The sequence below is a fragment of the Athene noctua genome, chromosome 17, assembly GCF_965140245.1.
Source record: "Athene noctua chromosome 17, bAthNoc1.hap1.1, whole genome shotgun sequence".
NCBI classification, from domain to species: Eukaryota; Metazoa; Chordata; class Aves; order Strigiformes; family Strigidae; genus Athene; species Athene noctua.
In genome coordinates, this window is record NC_134053.1 from 3,614,698 (window position 1) to 3,638,815 (window position 24,118).

At 40.5% G+C, this 24,118-nt stretch overlaps 3 protein-coding genes across 4 annotated transcripts; 2 read left to right on the plus strand and 1 right to left on the minus strand.

Moving 5' to 3' along the window:
* Positions 1-875: 875 nt before the first annotated feature.
* GPN3 (GPN-loop GTPase 3) lies at positions 876-5,120 on the minus strand. Of its 2 annotated transcripts, none has more exons than XM_074921237.1 (8): positions 5,002-5,120; positions 4,805-4,913; positions 4,549-4,716; positions 3,983-4,107; positions 3,198-3,313; positions 2,460-2,556; positions 1,858-1,986; positions 876-1,116 (listed from the first exon to the last, which is right to left on the minus strand). In XM_074921237.1, the coding sequence occupies exons 1-8, from the start codon at positions 5,047-5,049 to the stop codon at positions 1,054-1,056; spliced, it is 855 nt and encodes a 284-aa protein (XP_074777338.1). In that variant the 5' UTR covers positions 5,050-5,120; the 3' UTR covers positions 876-1,053. The 2 variants fall into 2 exon arrangements, with proteins under 2 accessions (XP_074777338.1, XP_074777337.1); XM_074921236.1 differs by having other exon boundaries at positions 4,805-4,911; positions 4,970-5,064.
* A 107-nt stretch (positions 5,121-5,227) lies between these two features.
* DENR (density regulated re-initiation and release factor) lies at positions 5,228-12,823 on the plus strand. Its single transcript, XM_074921238.1, has 8 exons — positions 5,228-5,377; positions 6,524-6,638; positions 7,613-7,632; positions 7,909-7,993; positions 8,635-8,718; positions 10,449-10,565; positions 11,646-11,785; positions 12,545-12,823. The coding sequence occupies exons 2-8, from the start codon at positions 6,533-6,535 to the stop codon at positions 12,587-12,589; spliced, it is 597 nt and encodes a 198-aa protein (XP_074777339.1). The 5' UTR covers positions 5,228-5,377; positions 6,524-6,532; the 3' UTR covers positions 12,590-12,823.
* Positions 12,824-14,258: 1,435 nt separating this feature from the next.
* Positions 14,259-22,094, plus strand: CCDC62 (coiled-coil domain containing 62). The gene is given in 11 exon segments (XM_074921547.1): positions 14,259-14,346; positions 14,462-14,590; positions 14,593-14,627; positions 15,369-15,467; positions 15,782-15,953; positions 16,039-16,140; positions 17,268-17,356; positions 18,233-18,333; positions 19,236-19,401; positions 19,833-19,961; positions 21,607-22,094. Coding segments are annotated over 11 exon segments (1,218 nt in total). The 3' UTR covers positions 21,715-22,094.
* The last annotated feature ends 2,024 nt before the right edge of the window (positions 22,095-24,118 follow it).

The following is a 24,118-nucleotide window of genomic DNA, read 5'->3' on the forward strand; positions in this document are numbered from 1 at the left end:
AAATATTTTAATTCAAGGACTCCATGAATAAGTCCTGTTCCATAGAGTTAAGGGAAAGGAAAGGTTGGTATGTACTTGGACATAAGCAGCAAAAACCCACATCCTGAAATTCAGCTGAATGTAGCTAATAAATTGGACTAATAGATTTCAGAAGAAATAAAACATGTTTTGAAACACTCAAGATGCCCCAGGAACAGTCTGTATGTATAAAGGAAATATAAACAATGAAAAGTAAATTCAGCAGTACATTTTTCCATATGGCTTGAATTATCATCCAATATGAAATCTGTTAACAGCTAATTCCAGACCTGATGCTACTTGCCTGAAAAATTCCTGACCATTTTTACATGTATTTAGTTACTTAGGTATGTCCTTTGGAGATACTGTGCTGAAGTTGTGCTGCTCTAAAAGCACCACCACTCATTGTACTATAGAGGCAACATATATCCATAGTAGGAGTATGAGTTTTTTTATTCCGGGGAAAAAAAAAAGCTTACTTATTTGTGTTAGAAGGCTTAAAATCTGGGCTCCTTCAAAGTACATGTAAAACACTCATGTTCTTCAAGAAGGGTGCGAGACCACCCACTGACCAGGTGTCCCTTTGAAGCTGCCAGCTGTCTCTTTGTCTAATTCAGATTCAGCTCATGAAGGACAATTTTCACCCCTTAGAACAATTTTTCTCTCATCTAATAATGAAACTAACTACTCAGTACTGGAGATAAATATTTATTGCAAGATACTTATATTTGGCTTTGTCTCCTTTGAAAATCATTAGATTTTTTTCAAGCATTCCTGTGCTTAAATGAGATGCATCTATATGTGGGAAACTTTTATATGTGCTAATGCTAGCCTATGTATTTTATAACACGCACACATAAGAATAAAAATTGTTTATTAAAATAGTTATGAGGTCATATAGCTCACTTCACTATAAATATTAGTTATCTTACAGATAAAATATCGAGTATGTTTGTGTAGGGATGGACTTTTTTTAAAATTTTTATTTTTTAACACGAGCAAGGTATTTTCCTCCCATTTTTGAACATCTGTTTTTCATTCATCCACGTGATCTTGAAAGTATTCATCCACAAGAGCAGATTTATCTTCTTCACATTCCTGCCAAAAAGAAAACAAAAAAGGTAAAACCTGACTTTTCCCTAGTGGCTAATGTACGTTGTCTGTTCTGTGACATTTTATTTTAGAAACCACAACAGGAACAATGTCTAATATGGTTCCATAAAACATGTAGCAAAACTTTCTAAAAAAAGCAATTTGTTTCTAAGGCTATCAAAATTGTATAGGTCAAAATCTAGATCCAGGTATTCTGTATACTTCAAAGAGGACAAAAGGGAATTAAAAATAGAATTAAAAGCACTGGACTTGTTCCTTAGGATTTATGAGCTGAATAATAAAACTAGACAGGGCTTGGAACCGATTTTAACACAGCTGTCTTCTATCATGTATTTTACATGATAGAATTTATTCCTAGTCTAGATCTCATATGCAAATCATGGGTTCAACACAGGAATTACTGAAGAATTTGAACAGTCAAGTAGGAAGAAATCTTGAGTGATCTTAATAGTCCTTTCTGACCTTTGCGTTTTAAAATGCCACTATTTTTGAAAACAAAAGCATTAAATACAACCACTTGATCAGTCTGCAAAAGCAAAATGATATTAAAGAATTTCACTTTTAAATTGAAGACGATATAAGCATTGTCACTAAAAGACTAAACATGGCTTATTTTGAACCATACCAAGAAAATAATTTATTAGTGAGGCAAAGAACATATTTATATTACAATTTATACTATGGAACCCTTTTAAATTTTTCATCCTATCACCAGAAGTACCTTACCTTTGGTTCTTTAAATTCAAGATCTTCTCCATACTGAATGGTAAAGTCTATGTGCTGCAAAACTATGTTTATGCTTTCCTCATCAGAGCGATCAAAAGGTAGAAATCGAACCATACCGTAGTCATCAATCTAGAGAAGGGATTCAAAGGACGTTAGTAAGAAAATGCAGTAAGGTAGTTCTCAATCACTCTAAGCTACTTCCTTAAACCAAACTTATGTACTCCTTGTCTGGACTGCTAAAATGCCATTTAAAGCCACGCTGCAAACCAATGGCAATTCCCCACAGGGAACACCTGGCTATCAGTCTGAGGTTCTACACAGTAGAAAAAGTCATTTTCCAAAACTGCTAATAGAAGAGGATTCACGGAAAATGTATTAGCTACAATCCAAATGTTAGTATACCTAAAATGCTCAAGTGCCTGAGAATCTTTTGCATTCTGGCTTTATAACTTTGGTAGGTAAATACAGTTTTGGGGTGAGGAGGGGAGAATTATTCTAGTACATACAATATCTGTTACAGCAATAAAGCCAGCAACCATGCGGTACGGTTTATAAATACAGGACTGAATTTAAGGGTACCAGTTAAAAAGCAATATACCTACCAATCCACATATAGATTTAGTCAGTTTTTTAAACATTTTGCTTTTTAATATATTTGTAGAATCTTCAATCATAGAATACATGTCTGGATCCAAGTACCTGGGATAAATAAAATAATCATTATCATCAAAAAAATCCTTGGCCACAGAGCAAATGAGTCATTGTGCTTTTATATAGCTACCGAACCCATCTATCATTCTGTGGTCTGAATGAACTAACTTCCTATCAGGAGAACTTAAAATGTTTAAAAATAGTTTCTGTAAGTATTTGAATATCTCAGATTACGATGCTAGTAGAAACAACTGAAGTGTTTTTTCTTTTCGTTTTGCTAATACACTTGTATACTGAAGAAAGCTTTGAGGAAGACCACAGGGAAAAACTTTTAATTTAGCACAAATGTAAAAATAACACGTAAGTAATTCAGTATGTTCAGTATCAAAAAAGTGATAGAATCACCTCTGGTTTAGGTTTTGTACACTACCCTAGAATGTCATTCAGAATGACTTAAGTTATCCAAGATAATTATTTACAGAAAAATCCAGAGGTATGTACAAAGATGGAGCTAGCCTTTTGACTCCAACTAAATTGTGAGCATCCTATCCAGACAAGACTATGTTCAATATAAACCAAGTGCATCTTCTCCCATTTGAAAAGAATATGTTTTAATTGTGGGAATTAATTTTGAGTGAAGTGTACTGCAAGATATTACACTGCAGAGTAAGTAATTTTTCGGAACTTACTTTTCTATCTCCTTCTTGGCTTTCTTGCTCAGCAAATCCATTTTGGTCATAATGTTAATCTGTGGAATCTCTAAAGATATCATTGCACTGAGTGCAGCCAGAATTCCAGAGATAAACTTAAGGAATATGAAAAATGATGTAGTTAAGTACAGGAAAACACAACACCAACACACAGGACACTCAAGCACAACCCAAATCTATCTAATGAATATATGAAACATGGACACAAAGCCATATGAGGAGTCATTCTCTCTGTCTGAAAAGGAAGGTGCTGAATATCCCATCTCCCATCTACTTCCAGAGCCTCAAATCTGGATCTGCCACTGAAAAGGGCATTAAGAAAATCCAAAGCCCTTCTCAGGATTCTTACTCCTAGATAGGGAAAGCAGCCTGCTCTCTCTCCAGATTTGAGAAAGCTCTCATAGTGTCACTGAAGAATTTAGGCTGGAAGGGTCTTTTAGAGGTTATCTGTTCCATACTACTGCTCAAAAGTCGTATCAGGTTGCTCAAGGATTTTGCCCAGTCAAGTTATGAGTAACTTAATGAACAGACACTACACAATCTCTCTGTGTCCCTTTTCCAGTCTGACCATTCTTGCAGTGCAGGATTTTTTTCTTTACATCCAACTGGAATTTGCTGCAATCTGTGTCTTGAGGCAGCTGAAGACAGCAATCAGATCTCCTCCAGCTTAGCATTCTTTCCTCTGGGCTAAACAAACCCAGCTGCCTAAATTGCTCAGATTTCTTTATCAATATGAATTTTTACCACAGATTTCAAACGGATACCTTGAAAGATTCCACCATAAACTGAGAATCCACAAGAAAAACTCCACAGACGCGGAATTCCCACTGCTGAAGCTGCTCCACCAGCTGTTTCATCACTGGCAGATGTGTGTAGAGTTCGATCTGACCTAGGACACACTTAGGATATTAGTATGCAGAAATGCGAAGCTAACAGGAACAGTAAGCAGTTACATAAATACGGGTATTGCACTTAATGTGAATGAAAGCTGATAAAGAAAGTATCTTTTCAGACAACTCTGACTGCCTTTGGATGAACTTATACTGGTGAAGTAGAAAAGAAATAGAAGGGTTTTTCCCTCCCTTGGCCTCCAATTAGCATTAGTTAGCAGTTGCCATAGCATTCCCACACCATATGATGCTATTAGAAGTAAGTGCAGGCATCTAAATTATCCTGGGGTCAAGTTCAACTTCTGAAACATCTGGAAGTGACTCTGACAGCTGTTGATAATGCAAAAAAAAGTACGAATGATGATCAACAACAACAAAAAAGCACCGTGAATTTTATATTGTGTATGAAGAACAATAACAAAACGTAGACATTTGTTTACCTGGGCAATCAAACAATATATAGTCATCCTCCACATGCCCAAGGCTTTCCTCTAGCCAGTTAAAGTTATTGGCAAAGTATTCCATGCAAAACACCAAGCCGCCATTGGGACCAAACCTTAAGGATTCATCTTCCATGACGTCGTCCACTTCTATTAACTCGCGGATGTCTGGAACAACAGACACACGAGGCGGTGTGAGTTCTTTTCCTTACAGCCGGTGCCCGAAGGTTGCTGCCCGCAGCCTCCCGCCGCTCACCTGCCATGACGGGGTAGCTGAAGAGCTCCGCCGCCGGGTCCAGGTTGACCACCTGCACGGCGCGGCCCAGCGCCTCGCAGTGCTGCACCATGGTGGAGCAGTACGTGCTCTGCAAGGCACACACGCAGCGTCAGGGACGCGTTACCGCCGCTGTCACCTCCCCGCTGCCGCCCGCCCGCCCCACCTGCTCGCCTCACCTTCCCGCTGCCCGCCGGGCCCATCACCAACTGCGCGTACCGCGGCATGGCGACGGCCGGCCTCCCCGCCAAGGCGAAGCGGCGGGAACTGACCGCTCCGGCGGCCCGTACCGCTCCTGGGTCACGTGTCGCGGGTAAGCGGTGACTCGCACGCTGGCGCCACCGCGCGCCCGCCCCGCCCCTCCCCTCCCCGCCCCTCCCCTCCCCGCCCCGCCCCGCCCCGCCCCGCGGGCCTCCGGCGGGCGCGCGCGGCTCTCGCGAGACGGCGGCGGCGCTGGGGCGGGCGCACGTGCCGCGCGGTGTGTGTGGGAGCCGCCGCCACCGGAGGAGGAGGAGCCGCCGCCTCCCCGCCACCGCGGCCTGAGGGGCCTCCCGGGTAAGGCCACGCCGCTGCCGGCCCTGCGCTCCCCCGCCCCTTTCTGCAGGGAACCCCGCGCCGCCGCCGCCGCCCCGTCCCAGCGGTGGGTGGCCTGTCCCGGCGTCCCGCCGGCGGGCGGCCTCTCGCCTCATCCTTCCCCCAGCTCCGACACTCCTCCCTCTCCTCCGGTACCGCGGCTCTGCCTCCCCTCGCAGTGATCCCTCTCGCACCTCAGCATCTTCCCCCCCTCAGGTACCCGGCGCCCTTCGTCCCCCCGGCTGTGCCCCGCCGTCCCCCCGTGTCGGTGATCCCCATCACGGCCGCTCCCCCAGCACCTTGACCTGCCTTCACTTTCACCCCTTACTACCCAGCACCCTCCTTCCCCCATTTGGGATCTCCACGGGTGCCCCAGCACCCTTCCCCTCACTGTGACCGTCCGCTGCCTTTCCCCGCGGGCCCCCTACCACGAAGCCCACCACCTCGGCCGCCCTGACATTTTCCCCCAGCTCTGAGTCTTCCTCACACGTATCCTGCTTGCTCCCGTGATCCTGGGGCACTTCCTATGCATTGCAAACCCCTTCTCAGTTGATACCTATTTTCTAAGCCCCTTGCCTGAAAATCTGTGCGTGTAAACCATTATTAAAGGTATTAGTGGGTTGAGTTCGGTTTGTTTGCTTTGTGATGTTTGTGTTTTTTTTTTTTTTGCCAGTGTCCTAGGATCAGATTGTAACTTTAGATGCTGATTTAAGTGACCCCTTTTCTTTGCTACTATATTGGCAGTACCTCCCACAACTCCTCCAGTGCACGTACTGTTCATATGCCACTGATTTAACGTGTTACTTCACATTTTGCTTAACCCAGTATGTTCTGTAATTCCATGTGGTGTTCTTGCAGAGCTTTCTTAATTTTACGCTGCATTTTGTGGCACTTGTTGTGGGTTTTTTTTCCCCTTCTGTGCTAGAATTCCATGCTTAGTGGTATCTTTTGCAGCCATTTTCCCCATATTTTTTCATTATTTCTTGACTCCTGTTTTTTCTTCCCTGATTACTCCTGCGTTTCTTACAATTGTATCTATTTTCTCTGGGATTCTTGTTGAGTTGGGAAAGATGTGAATAACTTTAACCCAGAACTTGGGTCCTGATTCTTTTGTTCTGTGACCTCTAGGCTTGTGACATGGCCACAGATGTAGCTGAGCCTGTGGTCCCTGACTGCAGAGGAGACGTAAGGAGCGGTGCCAGGTCAGATGCTGACTATCCTCTTCGGGTTCTCTACTGCGGAGGCAAGTGCTGAAGGGGCAGTTGTCCACGATTCTTACAATGTGCTGTTTGTGAGGGCAGCCTGACAGACAGGAGAATTGGAGACTTTCTTTTGGTTAGCTCTTATTGAGAAGCTTGACCTTTCTGATTGTCTTTCTGAAATAGTTCATGTTATGTATTTTATCTGAAGCTTTTTTGGTGAAATGTGGGGGTCTTCCCTCTGAGAGATGGAAGTACTAAGAACTTTTTGTGTTCAAAAGAAGTGGGAGTGGCGCTCAGGTTGTGAACTGTTGAGCAGAGATATCTTCCTGCAGAAAGCCAGTAAAGCCTTTAGCACAGAAAAGGCCTCTGAGCATTAGTATAGCAATAAGAAATAAAGTTAGAATTTATGAAAGTGATTGTTGCACTGTGTTTAGAATTATTCTTTACTCGTTACATTTGTAGTTATGTGAATGAAATTTAACGGAAAGTACCTTGACAGGTATTTCTTTTTTTGAAAGGTTTGTTATTTTGCTTTGTGCTTGAATATGGTTGCAGGGGATTAGGAAAGAATCCCTGTTGTGCATGGAAGTCTGCACAGTTGGTTTGGATTTGTTCTGGGGCTGAGCCCCTTTTCTGGACATTGGCAGCTCTTGGAAAAAGGAAAGCTAACCAAATCACGTGGTAATTTATTAGGTATATCTTTTGCCTCAGGTACAACCGGTGTTTCTTTCTGTAACTTTTCCCAAAGCAAGCATCTCCTTCCCTTCCACGCTACTCTGGCTGTGATAGTCTTACCCTAATGCAGAGCATCTGAGCTAATGAGAGAAAAATTAAAATGTGGAATGGTATCAATAAAATAATAATTTTGAGTCAATGTGTGGTTACAACCAGCAGTTATGATGTAAGAAATCAACCCTAACTTTAAAATACCATTTTGAATTTAATGCTAAGGCTGTAAGAGGAGAACTTTTTGTAATCTCTTCTTTTTTCCCCCCCCCTTCTCTTCTTTCTCCAGTCTGTTCATTACCAACAGAGGTGAGTTAATTTTTTTGTTGTCTGAGTTTCTTCTTTCTGTCCTATGATTCCTGGCTTTGATGATTCTTTCTGATCTTTTGTTAATTGTGGCAGTTCTGTGCTTCAGCCTTTGTCATCTTTGGGATGACACGAGGTTTCTTGTGCACTAGTGTAGTATTTGTATTCAGTTATCTTAAGGAGAAATAGCCGAGGTGAATAGCAAATATATTTTGGTGTATTTGTGATGTATTTTGAAGTTACTCTGCTAACAACATTCATATGTCCTTTCTCCTCTAGTACTGCGAATACATGCCTGATGTGACTAAATGCAGACAATGGTTAGAAAAGAATTTTCCAGATGAGTTTGCAAAACTTACAGTAGGTAAGAATCTTTCCTATTTTTGAACTGATATGTGCCCTTAGACATATTCAGAAGTCTCCGAGCTTATCCAGTTCTGATCTCTTTCCTTTTTCTGCTCTATCAAGTGTGAGAGTTAATAATTTCCTTAGGAGTCTACCATGCTTTTGGATACTGTGAAAATCTATTTGATGATGTCAGAGAACACTGAATAAACAATGCGTAGATTCAGAAATAATGTTTCAGCTTTCTTAAGGTTCCTACTGTAACTAGTCATCCATGTTCTTGTTTCCCATCAAAGTTAGTTTATGAGAATTTATGTGTGTGCAGTCTACTGTGGATGGCTGGAGGAAAGGACATTAATCACAGGGAACTTGCTGATTTGCGTTTGGAATGTCAATATTAACATTATTAACTTCTCTCTGTGGAAATTATATGAAGAGACTATTGAAATTGTAGCTGCATCTTTGAGCTAAGGCAAGTCTAATTTGCATAAGTACCATTGTGAAGATATAACACACATCAGTCAGGGGGCTGCTGCACTTAAACAAAGAGTTTATGGATTTTGCAAAATATCCCTGTACCTTTCTTCCTTAAGGCTGTGGTTGTCTTACCACTAATTTTGTTCTCATTTCTTCTCCCTGCTCCTTTCTGATGCATTTAAGAAAATTCACCTAAACAGGAAGCTGGGGTTGGAGAAGGCCAAGGAAATGCAGGAGAAGAAGAAGAGAAGAAGAAGCAAAAGAGAGGCAAGGTCTAAATAGTTGATTGTGGTACTGATTTATAAGGAGTTTGAGGCATCCCTTTCTCACCTGCTGATCTGGACTATATCACAGATTCCTTGCATTTTGGTTGTTAGCTACACTTTGACTCTGCACAAAAGATACCAAATATCTTTCTTCCAGTGGTAACAGAGTGAGTGCAGTGATTTATGATGGTGAAAGAATTGGATAGTAGTAACAGCAAGTGAAAGATGACCTGCATCACGTGTCTCGTTGTTCTGTCATTGCTATTGCACCTATTCAGGGAGTAATTCTTCTCAACCTAAAATCAGCTGGCATGCCTCCCAGAATACTTGTTTCTGCCCTGTTGAACAGCAGTTTATAGGTTGCTTGCAGAGAGAACAAAGGCTTCTTTCCTCTGTTAATGCCACATGACACTGCTTTTGCCTTTTTTCCTTCCACCCCTCCTCTGTATTCACGTAACAGGATTTGGTTTTATGCTTTTAACACTATTGTGTATGTCTTCATTAACAGCTATGTCTCTTCCCAACCATACTAGTGAAAAACATTTTCAAAAACCAATTTTGGAAGGTATACAATATATGAAGCAATTTAAACACAATTTTATCTTCTATCGTTGGAGTTCTTTCTGTTTAATTAATTAACATACTTTCCCCCATAAATCAAAATGCTGGTGCTGTTAATATGCATCTGCCTGTAGAGTGTCAGTTGGATCTGTAGTGCATCAGAAATTATGGTTAATAGTCCAATAAGATTCAGATTTTTAAGCCACATATCACTGCAGATGTTTTATTTTTGTGTCTTGGTAACCAGTTGTATTTACCTTATCAGTAGGCTGTGTGTAGTGACAATAGTAATTTACGTTCTGTAGCTTGCATGCCTTTCCCAGAGACTTCAGGATGTTTTGTTTCAACATTAATTTATCGTGTGGCGTGGTATGGTTAGTTTACAGTCCAGGTTTTGGTTCTGAAATAGTAAGTGTTTAAAATATTTGGGGATTTTCTCCTAGAGCCTAAAATTTCATGAAAGCTTACAGTATGGTGTTACATATGATGGTATAGGATTGACCGTAAGAGAGGGGGGTAAGGAAAAACAAGCAAAAACTTATTAAGACACTGCAGAAATTTACTGAAGATATTTTAAGACAGAAATTTACTGTCTTAAATGATCAGACATCAATTTAGAGTAGTGTAGAATTGAAAGTGCTGCATGTTAGCAAAAGAAGTGTAGTCACGAGAGGTTAGTTTGCTTGTCATAAATTCTTGAGGTTTTCACGCTGAGAAGTCTCAACATGGAGCTTTGGTTACCCTGGAGTAACTTGATGTCTGTATACCAAATTAACTGAGATCTTAATCTGATTTGAAAAATCCTAATAAGTGGAATTTATCTTTTGCATGCTTTGCTCAGACTAATAAACGCCTGATATGTGAAATTCTCACTCAGGTTGGCCTAGAAACAGCAAGAAAGATGTTAAATCATGTGGAATTTTGGCAGTCAACTACTGTAGCTGACTTCTGTTTCAGAAGTAATTGTGATATTGAGCTTTGATTACGTGGGACCTTTCTTAAATAAAAATAAAACCCTGAATGTGAGACAATGTGCAGAGTAGATCTGTTTACCAACACAGATGAGAAGATAACAGTTTCTTTGTTTATAGGGATGAAATCTGACCTTATATGCTTTTTTCTTTAAGTATGACATCATTTAATTATGTAACCTTATACTCTCTTTTAAAGGTGGAAGAGGTCAGATAAAACAGAAAAAGAAGACTGTACCACAGAAAGTTACAATAGCTAAAATTCCTAGAGCAAAGAAAAAATATGTTACAAGAGTATGTGGCCTTGCAACGTTTGGTGAGTTGACTTTTGTTACGCTTTTTTTTAATTTGCTTTAGATGTGCTTGCCTTTAACCTCATGGTATTTCTTCTGATTGTATTACATTGAGTGATGTGCTTCCGTCTGTGCGAGTTGGCAGTCCCAAGGTGCTTTTAGCAGTTCCAAAGCATGACGAAGGTACACTGACTTCCCTCAGTGATAAGTTATTAAAGTCTTTATTTCCATGGTGTTTACAAACAAATAGGGTTGCAGTTTATTTTTGGAACAGGGCTTCCAATAGCAGTCCACTTGTTAGACTTCAGAGTAGTCTATTCCCTTTAATTAGAAGCATATTTCTTTTCAAAAAGATGCTTATTTCCATCAAACTTGTAACTATGTTCCTGACAATTATTTTTACCTCTTCTTGAGACTGATTAAGTAAGCTTTAACTGCATTTCTAGTATAGCAGTCAAATCATTACCAAAGTACGCTAACAATGCTGTCCTACATAGCTTTGGTTCAGCTGTAAACAGCCCCGTGGTGTTTATATCTATAACAACATCTTACTTCACACTTTGATCATGAATTCTGTTAAAAAGGTAAGGTTTCACCTTGGTTGTACTAACAAGATACATAACATATTTCCTGGATGAGAGTGTCATCAGTTTTCTTGAGGGATTGGTAATAGGCACTAGCTTGATCTGAACTGGATGTGTATCTTTGTGCTGGAAGACAATCTCAAAAATTGTTGGTACATGTTTGTAAAAAAGAACATATTGAAGCACTGGTTCAGTGGCTGTGGGAGTTACTCAGAAGTGGAGGTGCTTTTTAAACAGTTCTACATGTGCTTTTCTGCTGACTGCGTGTAGCATAGACCTGTGTAAACAGAATGTGGAGGGGACATTCAGCAATTTTTGCTTTGAGTTTGCTAGGTTTGTGGAGTCAGTTGTTTTGTATGTAAACAGCAGACTTTTGCTTTCAGTGGAAATGGTAGCAAAGCTTTAACTGTAAACTGCCACTAGTTTTTCAACAGTTAAAAAAAAGATTTTGGTTTTAAACTTGAGAAAATACTTGTTTTAAATGATTGTACTTAAACTGTCCATTTTTCCCATCAACAGAAATTGATCTTAAGGAAGCACAAAGGTTCTTTGCTCAGAAATTTTCCTGCGGTGCCTCAGTAACAGGAGAAGATGAAATCATCATTCAGGGGGATTTTACGGATGACATTATCGATGTAATCCAGGAGAAGTGGCCTGAGGTAACAAACCTTTCTTTTGCCAAAACTCTGGTTTTCCACGGCAGCCTGTGACTTTCCAATGGTTTTGAAAAAAGGGTTTCATCTTTGGCAGCACAGGTTGTCGTGCAAAAATAAGAGACCGGTTGATGCATTCCCACCTATGAATGACTAGGTTAAGGAGTGATTAAACTTGAAGTCAGACGTTGCTTCCATTGTCCAAGAAACATTAATTCTCGGGCTGTTACTGTGGATATGACAGTGAGGAAGGCATGTCAGGCTAAGTCTGACTGTCAGATATCTGTGGCTCCTTTGTGACTGTTTCTTAATGGTGAATACTTAAGTATTCTTACATTGCCATCCTCTTTTTCAAAATCTCATAAAAGATTGCGAACTTTAAAAGAAAAAAAAAAAAAAAAAACCAAAATCCCCAAACCACTTGTACTTCAGAAGAAGAGATGAGCTAATTTGGGGCTGGTTGAGGGGTTTGGTTGCACTGTTGTAATTGGAAGCGTTTTCTTTGACTCTCCCTTGTTGTGGTATTTCTGGTATTGGAGTTCTTTCTGAAAGAACTCTGTAGGCCTGTCTTTACTCAGAGCACTGTAGGTTTGGCCATGTCTTATAGGCAAGTGTCACTTGCATGGAATTGACAGCAAGGAATCTCAGATGGTGCTGTATACTTCTCCCACACTTCATTACATGTACGGTGGTGAATATTGAGTGAGATATGTAAGAAGAAAATATACTTAACATGCTGTGTTTTGGCCTTTTCTTTTTCCCTAGGTGGATGATGATAGCATTGAAGATCTTGGAGAAGTCAAGAAGTGATAGTGAAAGACTACCTTTATTTAATGATATGGTTATAAATGATGTAGCCAAAGTGAGGCTTCTAAATCCATTTGCTCTGCAGTGAAACTGTAGAGAACCCATATCCTTGGCATTTTCACTGTTCTGTATAGGCTGCTTGGTTTTTTTTGTTGTGATATTTGCCAAAGTTAAATTGGGGTTCTATCATGCTTATGCATGAAGTAGATTTAAATAAAATTACTGTTCCTCACTGAATACAGTTTCTGTTTTCTTTATGGCTACTTTCCTCTAACAATCTTACAGTAAAATAATAATTTAAGTCATTAAAAGCTTATTTTTAATCTGCTGTCCTTTCTGCTGACCTTAAGTGAATGAAGCATGTGGCTAGTGTAGAGAAACTCATACCTCTGATTTACCTGTATATAATTTCAGAAATCAGAATGGGAGAAACATTTTTAAAGGTTTGTTAACAAAGGAAAATGAATCCTGAAGGGGTCAGGCAGTTGGACTAGATGATCGTTGAGGTCCCTGCCAACTGAACTATTTTATTCTATTAAGTGGAAACCCTGAGGAACACGTGAGTACGCCTGAAATGTTTAGCCTGTTTTCGTAATTCCAAACAATCTGACCCTTCTGGTCTAGGTGAGGCAATTTTAGTGGCTTGGTGCTTTTTGCATACAGCTAGTTCAAGAATGGTGGTAATTCTCACAACTTCCTAGTGACTGCTGTTTGTTTCCCCAAACCGTGTTCAGGCTGCGGGGCTTCTCCTTGCTCCTGCAAACAGCCTCCAGCATCAGTCTGGTGCTTTGTTATTTCACTGTGCAATTTAATAACATTAAATGCTCCCAGGTGGCAGAGTCTTGGATCTGACATTCTCCTGTCACTGTAGAGCCTAGATGAGGTTAAATCCAAGGGGGTGATGCATCGTACACCCTGTCCTCTACCAGTAATGTTCCTTTTTTTTGGTGATTTTTGTTTATAAGCTGACGGGTTTAGTTGGGAATGGTCTATCAAATGAGGCAGCTGTCTCTGCAGTTGTTCTGTTTAGAAGCTGAGCAGAGTGGTTACCTCCATGCTGTAACATCCAGTCGGGTTCTTACTCGTCTCCTGTTACTAATTTTTCACATGATTAATTCTCACCTTTTCCCAGGCCGCTCCAGCCCCGCCGGCGGGGGCGGGACTCGAACCCTCAGCCCCAGCGCCGCGGGGCTCGGGGGCGTGTTCTCTGCCCGGGGGGCGGAGCTTCTGCCCCCAACGGCCGGGGCGGCGCCATTACGCCCGCCAGCGGGCACCGGTGGGGGGGCCGGGGGCTGAGGCGGCCCCACCGTGCGGCAGGGGGACACCTGCGGGGCTGGGGGGCCGCTCGTCCGAGCTGGTGGCACCTCAGGGTGTGGGTCAGGGGCAGCCTCCAGGCTGCACCTTACAGGCATCAATATTTACCAGTACCCACCAGTGCCTGGGGCGTGCTGGTCCCCAGGCCCCGATGAGTTCATCACATACCCAGTTCATCACATACAGTTAACTCTCAGCGCTATTAAATTCCTTATTGTACCACTAACGGTTTCAGTCAAGGACCACAGGTGGTACGACAAGCATGAGGGACTTTTTGGAATGGTCTCTGCTTATAATATAAAAATATTTTCAATTAAAAGCTTGAGTTTACCATCAGAGAATTTCTCACTGCTTCTTAATGTTTGACAGCCATAGTGTGGAGGTCACCAGGGTTCGTATTCCATCTGACCTGGGTAGTGAGAGGATCCCGCTTCGGAGTATGCAACGTGAGCATCCATTTCTGCACAGTTTTAAAACACTGGGTTAAATTATTTCTGAGATTTTAAAAATTACATGACAGTATTTGAGCTGTTTTCTTACAGATACCTTGTCTCTTTTCAGGTGAGCTGAACAAGAAAAATGAAATTATAAAATTGCTGATCAAAAGGTTAAAGTTAGTAACATCTCAGCAGGATGGCAGTAAGGCAGCACTTGAAAATGCACTGCAGAAGGTTAAAGAGCTGTCTCAAAAGTACCAGATGGAACTGTTAGCGGTCAGGCTCTGGAGGTAGGAGTTGAGCAATAGTCTGATTTTGCAGTCGATGCGTGTACAGAATGCCAGTGGCACTGGTGCGTTTCACTAGTGAATAAATATTTCATATTAAGGTTCCTGACTGGCATTTGACTTTTAGTACAGCAGTGCTAGATAAAGATATAGCTCTGATTCATTGGGGGGGGGAAAGGGGGCAAAAATGCTTTCCTAAGTATTTGGAGTTTGCTTAGTTTTGGGGAACTCTGCTCAGAACCAGCTTGCCTCCAAAAATGTCAGGCACTGATTGTAAAGGCAGTGCTGGCCCCCAGAACAGTACTGGTACTTGGTTAGGAAGCTCTAGAAGGTTTTATTTCCAGCTTTGATTACTGTGATGAACTGTAACATTCTGAAACTGGTTTAAGGATATGAAAATAATTGGTATTCAAGGGTTCTAGATTTTTTTAAAAGTGATATAGCAATGATGTGTTTATTCGTCTTTTCCCCCTGTATGCAATAAAGTAGTATTCTGCATTTTCATCTGTCTAATTGGCTTAAGACATGCAGAATATTAAGACCATTGATCGCAAGCAAGTTTAGTTGTAACAAGTTGGGAAACAATTTTTACTCCAGTCCTCTTTTCTCCAGATCCTCACAGCTTGCTGAGAATCCCACACTGACGTTCATGATGTTTAAATAAAGTTGTGCACACATTAACTGGAAAAACAGTAACTTTGAGTCACTGAAGTAGTAGCTGGCACTCTTATTTCTGTTCGCTAGGGGGAAGATCAAAGTCACTGCTTAGTTTTGGAACAGTCTGCTAAAACAGGCCAGCTGCAAGGGAGGGAACAGGAGCTTCTTACTATGCTTAAGCAGAAGGTAAGTTCTGTCTTCTCATCAGGCACTAGATGTGGTCAGACTGCAGTGCAGTTATTGGTGACTGTAACACAGTGGTTTAGTCACTGTTGATCTCACTGCTTGTTTATTCTTAGGCTTGTTTGAGAAAAGTGGGCAACAAACAAGAAACGTTTATTTTCATAAACAAGCTTGTTTCTTGATTTTTGTTTTTTTTCATCAAGAGCGTAGAAGAACATCTTTGAAGTAGCTGTAACTACTGCAGTAAGATACACTGTTTTGTCAAAATCCATACATGAAGGTAGAACAATAAGAATACATTCTATTTCATATTTCAGGACAAGTTTATCCTTGAAACAATTGATCGCCTTGTGAAGTTTATATCTCAATTAAAAAAGCTGGGAAGTGCATTGCATGCAGCAAAGACAAAGGAATTGAGTCTCAGAAAAGAAAGTAATGACCTTAAACTGAGCCTGAAAGAACTAATACTTGAAACAAATAAGCTGAAAGGTAAATATTTATACTGTGCGCTAATTCAGTGCAGACCAGCATGATTCCTTTTCATTCTGGGAAATACTACCTTTTTGTTTTAAAGGTGACCTCTGTGAAAAGATAAAAGAAAATAATAAGCAGCAGGAAGAAATCACTCACCTCAAACAAGAAAATGTCTGCCTGAGGAATGAGCTTGCACTCACTGGTAAGTGTGAGCAGTTGGATTTTCATGCCTTAGCTGTCAACAGCTCAGGCTTCTCGACAACAACAGTTCACTAATATCTGTGAAGGAAGCAGCTTCTTATCTACCTTTCTTGCGGTTTAATAAAGGTATAATGCCATTCTTCTATGAAAGCATTATCTAGGGCTTCTGCAGGGACAATTTATAAAATCCTGTAAAAGCACAAAGTTCACTAGTATGGTTATACATGGAAGAGTGAATGGCTCAGGGAATTATTGAAAATTTTTGATATTTTTGTGTCTCTTGTGGTATTAATACAATAAATGAGGGTGGCAGTCTCCCTTCTGACATAGGTTGCCTAGAAAAGACCTACTGAAAAGAAGCCACGTGCAAAACCTAAAGCTTAGGTCCTATGAAATTACCAGCCCATTCTCCAGTGTTTGTATGGTTTGTATGTTTACAAATTCACTTTTTCTCTTGTTTAACTGATAGGTTTGGTTTAGATGGTTTAATATGCAGGACATGGTAAACTGCAGCCTGCTATCTGTTGACAGCTTCACTTTGGTTTTGGGTAGAGAGAAACTATTGCAATAGGAAAGGCAGGCTGAGTGTGCCTGTAGTGTTCTTACAGACAACCAATATACCTTGAAAGATGAGGTGACCAAAGATGCCCTCTGCTGTCACATTATTTACTTGCTGTCACTTTTCTGTCACTTTTCCTCTGCCATTGTCTCTGCCAAATATTGATTCCATGTCTCATTATTTTAAGAACAGTAGTAATGGGACATATTTCCCAGCACTTCCCCATACAAGGCATGAATTAGAATTAATTACTGAATTTCCTTTCTGTGGAAGAATGTTAACATGAAAAAGTAAAATAAATCAGCAGAATATGGCTGCTAGTAAAATAAAGCTAGGTGCTGGTGAAAAGACAGGAAAATATTTGATCTGTTGTCTTACGGTTTTCGTGCTCTTTTTATTTGAAGGGGAAACAGATCCTGTTGACCTTAAGAAAATGGTTTGGGTTTGGTTCTTAAGAAAATGGTTTTGGTTAGGTACTTGTTTCTACTGCTACAGACATATGTGTTAACAAATGTACTTACATTGTGTCTATTCACTTTAATTAAAAAATTGTATATGTTTTGAAACAGTTGAGGAAGCAAAAAGAAAGGATCAGCTTCTTCAGTTTGCCAAGTCTGAACAAGCACAGAATGACATAGAACTATCAAGTTTGCAAGAGGTACAACCCTAATTTTGTTTCTGCTGAGATTATGAAGGCATTTTTCAGTAACACTAGAGCTGCATGTGACAGTATAAAAAAATTGTATATAGATATTCTAATTAAGAAAAAAACCCTTGCTGTTTCTGCCTTGTTGGGATCCCTATAGAATGTTTTTAATTTTTTTAAAAATTAAACCCCATAGTACAAATCCTTGTATTTATATGTGCTTTTAACCTTTTTTGTATAGTTAGTTGTATTTACTCAGTCCTACAGTGAGTGTGTAGCAGTAAAGTGGGGGCACCCTCATCAGTGGGTGTGTATAACCAGAGTGCTGGGCTGGAGAAGCGGTGGGAGCGGGGCCTGTGTAGAGGGGCATGGTGTACTGAAAGATCTCTTTTTCAGGAGAAATTTAAAACCAGTGTTTTCACCTGCACTCGTGAGGTTCTCAGGTTATGTTCAGGTTTTTTTATTGCAAATACTTAATCGGGGTCTTCTCTTCTACATTAGCTTTAAAAAAAAAATCCCCTGCAGTGAAAGCCAAATACCATGATCATCATTCTGTGTCCTGTAATTCTACATAACTTGGAACAGCATAATAAAAAGACGTATTAAATATCAAATAACAATGGTATCGTGTTTATGATTCAATGTGGTTTTGTTTTAGACCCCTACTATCTAATAGAAATACTGTTTTTGCCACAAAACATAGTTTTTCCTAAATACATGCAGAGATGGCCCTTAGATTTGGAAGACTCTGGCAATAGTTTGGCTCCAAGTATTGGTTTATAAGAATGCTTTAAGGTTATTTTTGGAAGACAAGCAATGTGTGAGTACCTGCTGACAATGTTCCTGCAGTCCAGACTTTCACTAATGTGCATTACTATCTTTAAACAGATCTGTACAAGGCGGCGGCGTGTCTTGCAGCTTCTTCATGGCAATTTGGAGAGCTCTCGGGAATTAAGGCAAAAGCATGAAAAGGCAGCACATGAAAGGAGGTAACTTTTTTTTCTTCTGGGTTTGGTGTTTTTTTTTTTTTTTTAGTAGTTTATTCCCAGAGAGAGACTTCACTGTTCAGCCACAACTAATATCTTAAGAGATGCGTGCCATGTCAAGATGGCTTTCCTGGACTCAACCACAAACATCCAGTGAAGCTGTCAGATACCTTTTTTTACTCTGACAGGAGACACCATGAGTATCAGTCACTGAATAAAGCATTTGTATGCAGGCCAGACAGTTAATGATGTTTTGGGGTTTTTTTTAATGGAATAGTCTGGTGTTAGGGGTGTTAATCTGGCCTACTACTAATTTTGTTTAAAAATCAAAGTTTATTTTGCTTTCAGATTAGGAAATTGGTACACACCCTGGAGGTTCAGACAGAATCACCACACTGTATAAAACATGAGGGAACTCGCAGAGAGATTTTGGAAAGTAACAGCCAAATCTGGGCAGACTTTTCGGGGTTTAGGCAAGATACAGCTGCCCATTGGTATCTGAACTACCACAGAACCATGGCCTCTGGTTAACGTATAGCTTTAACTTCGGTACAGTTATGTACACTCTTTAAATGCAGTATTTCTGACTGTTTTCTTTGTCATGCCATTGTAGCATAGGTATGGCATTCTCTGCCCCTGAAAGTGAACTGCAAGACAGACACAGTTAGGACTGAGGGCACCCATGAGATACGTGAGGAGCATCAAACTGTTATCCTCGGAGGATAAAAGTGATCTAAAGAAGCTGTTAAACATGGGAACCACTCTGAGGAGCAAAGTAATTCCACACCCTTGATGGTTTTCTTGGCTCCGGGCCCATAATTCTTTATGTTGTCTCATGATTTTCCTTCGAAAGTTTAAAAAGGGTGGTGATACTATTTCTGTCAATGTCTTAATTTTTTTAACAGTGAAGAAAATGTGGATCTGAACTCTTTTCACTAGGATTCTCCCAGTTTGACATCCTTGACACAGAAAGGAGACAGGCCTCAAAGATGTGAGCGATTTTCTGATGAGGACTCCACTCTGGAGATCAGTAACCTTTCAGTGGACCAAGCCCATATTTTACTGCAGAAGGTACTTCATTAATTTTAAGGGGAATTGTGGTGGATGGTAGGAAAGCAAATGTCTGCTGGCATGGGAGAACTAGGGACTCAAATGAGGAGACAGCAAGCTTAAAACAAAGGTGATAAAATGTTTTTTCAAAATAATTCCTTGTTGCCTCAATATGTCTTGGATGGCATAGATATGAGTTTAAAAAAAAAAAGGTAAGCTTTTGAAATTAAAGGCTTTAGGATGATGGATGCTGGCTAATTGGTGATTCCAGTAATACACGAAGACCTCTGTTTATTCGATCAGCATTTAGACAGTCTGGAGCAGTGTTATGTTATAGTGTTTTGACTGAGACATTTCAAAATGAAAGTGATGATTCTTGGTATGTTATAATCCTTTGGCATATTCCAAAAAGATCCATTTCATAACTCTAGCTCGGTTTCTGTCTCCTCCAGGACATCAGTTCCCCCATAAATAAGCTGCAGCACGTGTTGGCCGAGTTGCGACAGATGGCTCCTGATCTGGAGCTTATCACTCTCCACACAAGCCCTCTCTGCAGTCCAACCAGCAACAACACTCACATGGTATATATTGCTCTCCCATGACTAGATCTTGGTGGTCAGGAATAGTGATTGTGAACATCCTTTCCCTTATGCTTGACTTGTGCTACAACATTATAAACAATACCCTCCTCATGCTTTTGCTGAAAATTCATGCGTGCCTAAGCACGAAGTACTTTAATTTTTTTGTAGGATTCTTTATGACTCCTCAAGGTCATGACAAGATCTGACTTTTGCATGTGTCTAAGCAGATGGAAGGAAGAGTCAATTTGGAACAGGCTGTAGGAGGTCTAGAAAAAAGCGAACACAAGTAGGACTTACATTCAGAACTGGTTTATTACGCTCGGTATATTTGTGGAAAGGAGGACAGTATAGGAAATAGGTGATCTATAGAATAGTCTTGTGTATGAATTTAAACCAGACTCTCAGTTTAAATAACTTCAGAGGTTTTGCGGGCTAATAGTTTCAGTTCCTTCATTGAAGGGTCAGAGAACATAACTCGATGGTCAAAGCAAATAATCTGTATATAGCTGTCATGACAATTTATTTTAGGAGCATGAACACAGGTAGGGAGTTTCTGTCTTGAGTATGTGGGCAATAGGATTAATTGGAGGAGGGGTCACTTGTTTGTTTTCATAAATATCCTTAAGAATTTCTACCTTGTTTGACGAGGAGATTGCGCCACTTATCACTAGAAATGAGTAGACTTGTGCTGATCCATATCATAAAGGGAGAATTTAGGCTTTTGGTTTTAAAGCAGACTGCTAATGAGAAGGCTGCATGCTGAAACCTCAGCTTTTTCCTGAAAGGTATTGCCTCTAAAAATATTGCAGTCCTTTTATCCTTAAATGAACTTGAGCAGAACGATGTTACTGTAGGTAACAGGCAAAGCATTTCTGATAACATTCAGAACCATAAAACCTTAGCTGTGCTGGGACTGACTGACAGTATAAAGGTTGTGTGCTAGTGTTTGCATAAACTGAAAGGATATTTTGTTTAGAAGTTCATCTGCAGGATTTCATTCAGTGTGAAAGACAGCAGCAGTGTAGTCTTTTTGCAAAGACTGTCTTGTAGGAGGGATTCCTGAAAAGCTCTCTACAAAACAGTAGTTGCTTGTGGCTCTTGCCCAGCCCCATCAGCTGTCTGGCTTCTGCTTACTGGTTGGCACATCAGAGCTCGGCTAAACCGGCTGTCCTTTATTAGCAAGCATGGCTCTGCTTTAAAACCTGAGACTGCTTGGATACTGAGCTTGGAAACTGGCTTCTCATTCAGCACGGTTGCTGTAGTGGGTAGAAAATAAAGCAGGCTCATGTTTATTGGCAGGGGTAGCTTCTGAACCACATCTGTAGAACTCCAGTCTACTTTCAGAACTGTTCTGGGCAAAAACTTGTCAAGCGTGTTTTAGTTAATCTAGGCTGGCCAACTAATCTGTCCTTAAAACCAGTTTTACCTGAGGCTGTTTTAAACTGTGCTTTAAAACATAATAGATATCAAATACAACCCTTAGCATTTAATCAGTAAGAATTGGGGGGGGGGGGGGGGGGGGCTTCTGTGCTCTCCTTGGGGGAGGGAGGAGAAGAGGGAATTAAAAAGTGTATCCTCGTGCTCACCAGTTTGAACGTGGCAGCTCTGTAATTTTTATTATCTGGGTTCTTTGATTTCCATGTAGTGTTTTTGCACATACAACATAGACACAGGACTTGCAAAAGATCTTCAGAGGACCCAGTTACCTGCTGCAAAAGAAAGAGATACTAAGCTTCCATTCTTTTCCCTATGATGTTCTGTGAGTATGAAAGTGGTTTTGACTTGATTTTTTTTTTTTTTTGTTGGGGTTTTTTTTGTTCCCTTCTTTATAAGTGCATCTGCAATATTAATGCAAGTTAGGGACTTCTGAGATGAGCTGGCACAAGATTCTAAGTGCACTGCTCTGAATGCATTTCCAAGAAAACTTGTGAGTACTGTAACAGCAGATAGATATTAAGGCAGCAAGTAATTTCCTTTAGTCAAATAATTAAGCTTTTCTCAAGCATGCTCCTCATCCTCTGGGCAGTCAGAGCTTGCAGCTCCTTCCCAAGTACCTGCACACCACTTATTGTAGTTAAATCCTTCTGTGCGTTACAGATAACAGGATCAAGGATATGAACATTGTTGAATAAGAGACTGGGAAGTGGTTTTCAGTGCCACGGCCAAGGGTACTGGCCAAGGGCTGTTTTAGCATATTGTTCCTGGGCTCAGAGCTCCAAAAGTAGAATGTATTGAATAGAGCTGTTTCAGAATGTGAAAAGCAGCCTTGCCCATAGCAGATTGTTTTTTTTCTTTTTGAATCAGGAAATTTCTCACTCTCTGATTATTTGTTCTACTAATGTGAATTGGATGCTTGCAATAGGCACCATGTTGTCTGGGTCTGAGGACAAAAGAGTAACCAGATACGGTTAAAATACCAAACACCATGTGAAACTGAGTAAGAACTAGCAACAATGGGGGGGAAAATTGACAAAAAAAGAAATCTTCCAGTGCTGACACGACACAAGTGCCTGTCTGCAAAGGGAAGTTACCACACAGCAAGCTGGAGTGTGAAGCTGTGTGGTACTGGATTTCTCATACTGACCAGCTGGGATCCCCGGGGAGCTGGTGCTCAGTTCTTCTCTCTCGGTGTATTCAAACTGTTGGTCCCTGAATGTTTCTCCTGCATGGAGCCAAACCCGCCGTGCCCCTAGGGAGTGGTGTTGGTTTGGAGCACCCTCATGTTCTGCTGTTTCTGCATTAAATCTGGAGACACTAAGTCGTCTTTCAAAATAAGTTGGGTCTGCTTAGTGCACGCTAATGGGGCGCTCACTGCCAGTGGATGCTGAGTAGCCGGAATGCTGAACCTTACTCTGCTGTACTGTTCCTGTGTAGAGAGTTCTTCTTTTCCTAAAAAGAGCCCTAAGGTCAAAGAAGCTGGAGGTTTTATAGATCGAAGCCAGCACTGTGACTCGCATCCTGAAACTACTGATGTTAAAAAGTTTCAGGAGCAAATCCCCAAAATTGCTGAGCACCATGCTGATACAGCAGAGCAGTAAGCGTGCGCTTAGCCTACAGAAATAATCTCGTTTGCTTCAAGTGAGAAAGAACTGGTGGAACAAACATACCCACAGTTCACTGTAGATCCACGACAAGAATTAGTGACTGTGCAAGTCATTGGCTGCTGCATAATTCTTATTTTCTTTGTTTATTAAAAGGCACTGAATCACTGTGATCCGTTAAATCCAAAGAAGCTTTTGCAGAGTTGATAGCGGGTCCAGAAATAACTGTTTGTGAAATGTTGTATGGAGAAGTAATTGAATTGATTTTGGTTGTTTGTTTATTTTTTAATTGCTTTGAAATCATTTGAGGGTAGGTGCACTGATAAACATTAGGTTAATTTCCTAACGAGCTGCCAATGATTTAGCCATTTTTATCAGTCAGTTGTTTTTCCTCTAGGGAGACGTTGGGTGGGGGAGAGTTGAAGAACAAAGGAGGAAAGCAGTGAGTAAAAGGATATATTCAGTTTTGGACACTGTAGCGTGTGCCGCTGCTCATAAACTATGACTCAGTGGCTGGCTGAGGGCACAAGGATCACTCCTTTTTGCAAAACAAACTGGAAGGATTTTATTTCATAACACTCCAGTGGTGTCCCTGAGACTGCTGTCTTTCTGTGAAGTGCTTTGTTTACCTTTCTTTATGTTTTTATTCTGTTTGCAGTGTGAAAATTTATATAGTAAATTGACACCTATGCGATTGTTTAATATATTTTAGAGGAAATTTTCCTGTTTTTTAATACAAATCTTTAATTTTCTGCAGTGGATGAAGAAGTTTCCCATACAGAATTCATTTTGAGAACTGAAGATCATCAACCCCTCAGCTACAATGGAAAGCTACCCTATTTATCTATTTATTTTTTCCATGGTTCTGAGCATTTGAAAGACTCACAAGTGGCAAAAAGATGTGACTATGCAGGCATATATATTTTTAACTTGAAAAAAACCATAGATTTATGTCAAGATTAACAAAACTGGTTTTATAATTGAGAGTTCAGGTTAGATAGTTTGTTTTTTAGGAATCTTAAGTGTGTAATTGTTATGACGTAGGAACTATTTTTCTTGCCTTTTTTTTTTAATGGTGGCTCAAAAATATTTATAGAGTATGACACAGCCAAGCAT

Excerpts from the sequence above, each read along its gene's own strand:
- GPN3 (XM_074921236.1), bottom strand. The coding sequence starts at position 5,049 with ATGCCGCGGTACGCGCAGTTGGTGATGGGCCCGGCGGGCAGCGGGAAG. Across the intron at positions 2,557-3,197 it reads GCCAAGAAGGAGATAGAAAA|GTACTTGGATCCAGACATGT; the intron begins GTAAGTTCCGAA and ends TATTTATCCCAG. Across the intron at positions 1,987-2,459 it reads CTAAATCTATATGTGGATTG|ATTGATGACTACGGTATGGT; the intron begins GTAGGTATATTG and ends TCCCTTCTCTAG.
- DENR (XM_074921238.1), top strand. The coding sequence starts at position 6,533 with ATGGCCACAGATGTAGCTGAGCCTGTGGTCCCTGACTGCAGAGGAGAC. Across the intron at positions 6,639-7,612 it reads TCGGGTTCTCTACTGCGGAG|TCTGTTCATTACCAACAGAG; the intron begins GCAAGTGCTGAA and ends TTCTTTCTCCAG. Across the intron at positions 8,719-10,448 it reads GAAGAAGAAGCAAAAGAGAG|GTGGAAGAGGTCAGATAAAA; the intron begins GCAAGGTCTAAA and ends TCTCTTTTAAAG.